Genomic DNA, 7,844 nt, shown 5'->3' with positions numbered 1-7,844 from the left:
CAATCTGTTCTGTAATGAGTTCGCTATTTCAATAGACTGTGGTCCAAGCTGCTCATCTTCAGGCTCTACTCATAGCATATATACAGGCTACGATTAACTCTAACCTTCTCCTTACATTTACAGTCTAGTGTTCTAGTCACTCCAGACATGCACTGGTATTGCTAGATACATAACAGTTCCGCATAATGTATACAGGCTCAAGTTTACCTGATAAAGACACCATTAGCTTCGATATGTGTGGTTCATAAATATTATTATATTATAATATATATATTATATATATTAAATATATATTATATTATATATTATTATATATTAAATATTATATTATAAATAAAATATTTGGTGATAATGATCTTATTTGATGATGTTTGAAGGTGATGCCTGGCTATCAAATGGACCAGAGCGTCGGTCTTTCTTTGTGGTGGAGGTTATACATCTATGCTTTACATGGATACTGTGCTGAAATATGTAAGTCAATGTCTCTGCTTCTGTAAACATTTAGGCACTAACAATTCAAACTAACATTAATTTCTATGCTAGTTTTAAAAAGAATTCATATCTATGAACAACTTCATAGGATGGACAGGTGTAAAACACCACATTATCAACGTCAGCACGGTGTTTAAAGTCTCATTGATAGACTGCATTGCGACAAAGAATTGGCTTGGCTTCTCGCGTTCTGAAGAACACTCCGACCAATAGAAATAATAGTCTTTGAACTCAAGTTCTGATTGGTCCACAGCTCTAGATGCAAAAAATTATTCCCGTTTCCTGACAAGTGAGCATAAAAACATACCTGTTGCGGCTTATGTTGGATGCTAATTAAAAATGGCAGATTCAGATCCATTAAACATCTATTAATTGGAATATTTAGTGTTTTTGTCCTCCTCTAGATATTACCTAGAGAGCTCATCCTAGTACTCTAATACCAATGACTGCCTTGCTTTTAATCATCGCTGACAGTATAACTAATATATATTTGACTGCCACACATAAAGCGGTGTTTCAATATTTTTAATAGCTTCTGCTCGCTGAAGAGGTTTCACAATGAGTTATTCAGCAGCTTTCATTGCAAAATATCAAAGAAATTCTCAGTTGAATTTATATGCTTCACAATCGCTTTTAAATTATTGCTGTCAAACTGTTTGGGCTGTCCTATTAATAGTAGGGCTTAAATGTTTATGCATTACCAATGAAAACTTACACAGCCCACCTACCTACATTATATCATGTATATAAGGAAATTTATGCTTCTTCATGAACGCATGTTCTAAAATGTTATCAAATATTATTTTGCGAATATGTATTATAATATTATTGATTTAACAATATCGTATTATACTTATATTATTTTCGTCTATTATACATTAGCGCACGAAGGTCTGTGACATATTTTGTAGGAATAATCTTAAACAGAAAGTGTTCAAAATGACGACAATTATTATGTTGTAAACATGTCAATTATCTGTCGAAGGCTAAGTGTTCTGCCATGTGTGCTGCCTGTGGATTATTATCGTCATGCGTTAGTAAGATTCGCACCAATTATGCTAGTTATTCCTCAAGTTTAACAGTAATGTATCGATTTTTCTCAAATTAAGTGTTTATTCTTTAACATCGGTTGTTAGCATCAGCTAACTGCTACTAACTACTACTATACCTGGAGTCATGTCAGTTTCTCAAATATCGCCTTTAGTAGCTCTTTTGCTCGCTGATCTGTTAATCAAGCTTGTGTAATTCGGTACTATGAACTATAATCACTATATTGTACTCATACCCAGATAGTCCGGTGCACCGTGAAAAATCATCATGTGTAATAACTATTTGCACAGTTATCCCAAAATATGGCAAAGCGGTGAGTGTCACAGATGGTTGTGTGCCTGGATGCTAAGTTAAATGTCTGGGTTTAAATCTCATGCGATGCAATCTTTTTTCTAACATCTAACTGTGGCTTTGGATGGACAGACACGGTTCTTATTATAGTAAAGGTAGCAAGAAGATCATGTCTCTCATGATGGTGTCAAATTTACTTTTGTCATGATTATATAACTTTTTGGATTATAGTGTTTGCCATCTCTTATTACTTTGTACTAAAAATTTCAATTAATATCAAGAAAGATGGACTCACTACGCCCTTAACATGAGATGGTGCTAGTTTTAGCTTGGGAGCATTTTAGCTTGGAGCAATACTCCAATATAAGACTCAGGTTCTCAGGCTATTCATTGAAGGCCAACTGTTCTAACCTTCAGGCTCCAACTGCTCTCTACCCTTCTAACTTGCATATTGTATGGTGATAAACTAATATGGTTTGTATTTTAGTGTTTACCGCTGCATGGGAGTTCGCCTTAACTACAAAGTATACCTTGATGGGGACAACCTCAGTGTGGACTATGCCCATATATGGTATTAGCGGACTCGTCGTTGAAGAGATATATTTTTACATAAAAGATAAACTGCCTCTTCCTTTGCGATGCGTTGTTTATGTGGTTTGGACTTATTTCTGGGAGTTTAGCACAGGTAGGCCTATGTCTCCGTTATAAATATAAAATAATTTTATACCTGCGGGATTTCCGTGTTTAGATTTTGGCCAACTTGCCACAATTATTCCAAATGTTTAAGAAATCTCGACCAATTTTCAAAGTTTAAAATCTATACTAGCTGTACAACCCGGTGATGCCCGAGTAATAAAAAAGTCTTTGGACAGAAAATTAATTTGCATTTAACATATAACAACATTTGCCATTATAACTTTCAAACTACATATCATGAGAAAAGCGTTTTTGTGTAATTGAAATAAATTAAGAGAGAAAATAAAAACAATGTAAAGGCTTTCAAACTTTGTCAAACGACTGTAACTTTTAAACTTCATATCATGAGGAAAATGTGTTGTACAGGCCAAATAAATTACAAAAAATAAAACAACTATAAAAGGGTTTAGATATAAATGTGAGATAATTAGTGAGTAATAGCTAAATTAAGTCGGTTTTGCTATGATTACAATATAGGATGGTTCAGTAATGATACAATTAATACAAACTGAAAAAACAAAATCAAAATCCTGAATATGTTGAATTAATAATAACTATTCTTGCATAGAAGTGTGTGTTTAAAAACGGTTACTGTTCCAGCAGAAGATATCCATCAAAACTTTGAATACGACGATACTATTATCTCTCGATACTGGTACAAATGTAAAAATGAGATATCATACTTTGTCTGACCGAAAGAAGAGAGAATGTAGAGGCTCTTGTCACGAATACAGTATATTTGTACACGTGAGAAGAATTGCCCTTGACCCTAGATATAGTAATTGAACCTTACGAAAAGTATTTCTTAACATCGACATCGTAACGCGTGGACACATTGGTGAAATAATTGACGTGCGCTATAGCTATAGCCGGAGAGATACACATATGTACAAACACACCAACTTTGAGCAATATATATGCACCGTTCTGTGCTGTAGAGTTGTTCTCTGCTGTAGAGTTGTCCTCTGCTGTAGAGTTGTTCTCTGCTGCAGAGTTGTTTTCTGCTGTAGAGTTGTTTTTTGCTGTAGAGTTGTTTTTTTGCTGTAGAGTTGTTCTCTGCTCTAGAGTTGTTCTTTACTGTAGAGTTGTTCTTTGCTGTTGAGTGGTTCTCTGCTCTAGAGTTGTTCTCTGCTGTAGAGTTGTTCTCTGCTGTAGAGTTGTTCTTTGCTGTAGAGTTGTTCTCTGCTGTAGAGTTGTTCTTTGCTGTAGAGTTGTTCTTTGCTTTAGAGTTGTTCTCTGCTCTAGAGTTGTTCTTTCAGAAGCTTTAACTAACCATATGATTCTAAGAGAACTTTTTCATCATTCCTGAACTAATTCTGTCCAATGTTCTAAACATCAACACTAGTAAAGAGATTGAGTATGTTTTTTTTCTCCAACCATAAACATCTATGTGTTGTATTGAATATGCAACATGGTTTTTGTTTCGTTTTGGCAGAAGAATTTGCATTTTAAAGATATCGATGGAGTATATGAACATTTTAGCTCAAATTATTTTCCTGAAATGTTTTATATGACTCTCGATATCAACCTGCTGTTGAAGCCGATATCTATAACACTCGTGTCTGCTCCGTTAATTCCTTGTCAATGCAGAACTGAATAGATTATTGTTACAATGTTGTAGGACAAAAGTTTATGTTGGTCATTTCAAGTTTGGAATGAAATAAATTTTTTTAAATTATTTAATGCATGAATGGCATCAAACAAAAATTGAGTTGTCCGCTTGCATTTGCTTCTTCCTGTCGTACTTACTTTAAACTATTTCTCACTCATTTGTATTAATGCTGTGCTTACTTGTAGGATCTCTAAGTATTGTAGGTTTTTGTACCGTTGAAAGAAGATAACACATTACAGTTGTCTTCTTATTATAATATTAGCTCTAAAATATGACGATTTTCAACATATGAAGTAGATCTTGGAACAAACTAATTTTGCATGTAAAGGATTGGCTGTACTGGATTTACCGCAATCCATATACTCTCATGCTTTCTGGCTATTAACCTCGACGCACTCTTACTCGAAGAATAGGAATAAGGTTTCAACATGCGAAGGTGCAAAAGGTGCACAATCTCCCATGCCAAGGTTTTTACTCGTGAACATTTATGAGCCATTAAAGAATGAATCATTCACTCAATTTGGAGTTAAAAAAACAAACTTTAAAAAATACCAATTAACTTTGCTTATAGTATAATAATAATTACTTGCCCTGTGTGTAGTAAGTCACTTTATGTTTGAATCGGAAGATGAGTTAGTCATCTTCTCTGGTTTTGCTCAGGTATGTGAAAAGGATAGAACTATGCATTGAGCAGTTTACTGGAAGAGCAGTGAATATATCTCGAGCAACTTTGCATGCATACTAGTAGCTTCTAAACACAAAGCTGAGATTTGTAGTCTTAATCCTCCTAGCAATCATTAGAAAAAGAGCGTACAACTCTCAGAGTTTCATGTGAATGTAGCTCATCTAGGATACAAGATTGCATTTTTAAACCACTATTCTTGGGGCCTATAATCACTCAGTTGGAGCTTTTATCCAACAAGTCACCGATGACCCTTTGTAATTTGATAGTTTCTAGTTCAATACTTGCAATACAGAGAGTTACCTCAGCAATTATTACCATACGGGTTTTGATCTTCATAAAACTCTGGGTTCTGCGGCGCTTTGTTGTTTAAGATTTGTTCTCTCGCTCATAAGGTCTATTACAGAAAAATAAATTTTAATAGTTTTCTCTCTGTTTGTGAGGAGATATCATTGCGATAACTATGGGTATTAAACATGTTCGGTCCTCGAACCAATAGTAAGGATAACCACCAGTTTCTATGTGACACTATGATGTTTGTTTGAAATGGACAGCATAAGCAATAATTAGTCCCAACTGAATCATAATTACTGTTTTTACAAATTATGCGTGGGGACCTGTCACCCCTGTCGGACCCCTTTCCGAGCCACTAATTAGGAATGATCTCATTTATTTCCAGGAACCATGTAAAAAACAAGAAGATATTCTGGTTGTAAAAGTTAGGTGCTGTGAGTTGATACGCCTAACTTGTTCTCTATCGTAATAACGTACGCAGTTTCAATCGTTTTTACTGCACTTTTTCATTCACCAGCAATCCAGTCTTTAGATTGTAATTATGAATTACACTATCTCATCGACTACAGAGCTGCTGCATGCACCACTCTTCTTTTCTCACATGAAGCTCACCCACTCGTCAGTGAGCTAAATGGAGGCACATTCCAATAATGAATGAAATAACAACTGTAAATGTCTGCCAGAGCTAAACAGGTCAAGAATGTTTTATAAAATCATTATCTACGTTTGTTTTTATTTGTCTATACGCTTCTGATTTTCAATAAATCAATGATTAGGGCATTTTTATCATCAAGCGAGTTTGTCATTTTAATTACCAATGTATATTTCGATACTCGGCTCTCTGATGATAAACTATATATGATATTTAGTTTGGTTTTTGGAATACGTTTCTAGTAGCTAATTGTGTATAATACGCTACCTTCAAATATTGGTCTAAGGAACGAGTCAAGTCACATAATAAAACGGAGAATGAGCCAATTATTTCCTTATTTTGTCTATTAATAGTTTGCAAAATAATGTTGTTATCATAAGCGTTAACTCGGCCCATCTTCCTGCCATATAATTTGTGAAAATATAAAAAACTATAATTAATCAAAATTTGTTCAACTATTTTATTTGATCATTTCCTTTATTTAGCTGTTTAGGAATGCTTAGGAGCATTTAATTCTAATAAAAGCAACAATGTGATATTGGCAGTCTATACTCTCACTTGATAAACACTTTTGCGCTAGGAGCCTTTAATTGTTGCATGAATTCTTTGCTCGTAAGAGCACTTATGGAGCAGACAACCTTCTTGTAGTATTAAGCACTGTGCCCTTGGAATAGCCTGTATATCATTTGCTCAAGGTATACGCTAGCAGTACTACAAGTCTTATCGGATGCGTTCATAGAATCTCATATGTGAGAATTAATAATGTATTCTGAACTAATGATATCTCTATATACCGGTATATATTATGACATTCCGCATACAAAATATGTGGAACTGTCATTTGGAAATATTAAAAAGATTAATTTTTCTTTATACCACTAGAGAGTTTTCGACCAAACAGTTGTAAAATTATCATTGAACTGTGCAATCGTGCAAATTGGCAGTTCAAGTGTGAGAAGTCGAAATATACTTTTAACATAAATCACACAGAAAAACAGTTCTCCCTCCACAAATAGCACCTTTTAAAAAATCCCACCTTAAATTGTGTTTCACCAGCAATGGGGCGAAGAATATGAGTTTTTATGTCATCCTACAAGTATTGACAACTCCAAAACCGTTCTTTAGTTTGTATATAGACGCTGCAACGATCATTGACAAAGGAAACAACATTTACTAAATCTTGCCATCAATGCTATACCAAAATGATGGAATTTCACAGTCCACATATCCATGAAAATTTGCTGCAAACGCAATTTCTATCGTCAACTTTTAGAACTTGAGAATTAAAAAATCTCATCGTGTCGCATGTCGACCAACTTGAGCTATGTTTGTTTGTGACGTATTCTATCGAAATGCTGCATCTGGCTAAATTTAGTTCTTATGGTGGTAATCGCCAAGTGCCCTTTCTGTAACGTTGTCCAGGTATTGTATATTTTTAGGCTATCTTCTTCGAATCTTCGGAGCTTGTCCTTGGGACTACGGAGAGCATATTTACAATTTTATGGGTCTCGTGTGTCTAGAGTATGCACCACTTTGGTATGTCGGCTCAATATTTTATGACCAGATCTTAGTACCAGGCATCCAACAACTGCAATGGAGGCATTCACCAATGACGGTAGCTAATGGTAATAAGGCAAAATGAAAATGCGACAGTAGTTGGACATGTTGTTTATGCTTTGGCATCAGTGGTGAGTATCATACACTTTATTGCATAATTGTATTATTTAAGTCGGTAGAAAATTTAAATGTCGATTGAATTTATGCTAGTCGACTGTAAGCCATCTAATCCTTGCAGATAATCTTTAAAAATGCTTTTTCATCATATTATTCACGGTTTTATCGTGGTCAGCGCAGTGCTCTTTTGCTGTTTGGCAGCTTCCTTACACAATGCAAAACTAAATTTTATGAAATTATTACATTTTTACAACTCTACTCTCTACGAGCAGATTTTAGATTTAGGCACAAGCTTGATTGTATGCAGTTTTATATCAATCGTAGACCTTTCTATACACGATTAAGATCCATTTCAGAGTTATTGGCCATTTATCATAACGAGATCTCATTACTTTTACCTA

At 34.6% G+C, this 7,844-nt stretch overlaps 1 protein-coding gene across 1 annotated transcript; it reads left to right on the top strand.

Moving 5' to 3' along the window:
* Window positions 1–377: 377 nt before the first annotated feature.
* On the top strand, window positions 378–7,796 carry LOC137399440 (transmembrane protein 229B-like). Its single transcript, XM_068085552.1, has 3 exons — window positions 378–471; window positions 2,321–2,518; window positions 7,209–7,796. The coding sequence occupies exons 1-3, from the start codon at window positions 381–383 to the stop codon at window positions 7,409–7,411; spliced, it is 492 nt and encodes a 163-aa protein (XP_067941653.1). The 5' UTR covers window positions 378–380; the 3' UTR covers window positions 7,412–7,796.
* Window positions 7,797–7,844: the final 48 nt, after the last annotated feature.

This window comes from Watersipora subatra, chromosome 7 (genome assembly GCF_963576615.1).
Source record: "Watersipora subatra chromosome 7, tzWatSuba1.1, whole genome shotgun sequence".
Taxonomy (NCBI): domain Eukaryota; kingdom Metazoa; phylum Bryozoa; class Gymnolaemata; order Cheilostomatida; family Watersiporidae; genus Watersipora; species Watersipora subatra.
This window is presented reverse-complemented; position numbering and strand designations above follow the sequence as displayed.

What these genes read in the sequence shown, in the direction of transcription:
- LOC137399440 (XM_068085552.1), top strand. Translation starts at nt 381, where the DNA reads ATGCCTGGCTATCAAATGGACCAGAGCGTCGGTCTTTCTTTGTGGTGG. An exon ending in TGGATACTGTGCTGAAATAT is followed by an intron (nt 472 to 2,320) that starts GTAAGTCAATGT and finishes TTTGTATTTTAG; the next exon opens with TGTTTACCGCTGCATGGGAG. An exon ending in TTTCTGGGAGTTTAGCACAG is followed by an intron (nt 2,519 to 7,208) that starts GTAGGCCTATGT and finishes GTATATTTTTAG; the next exon opens with GCTATCTTCTTCGAATCTTC.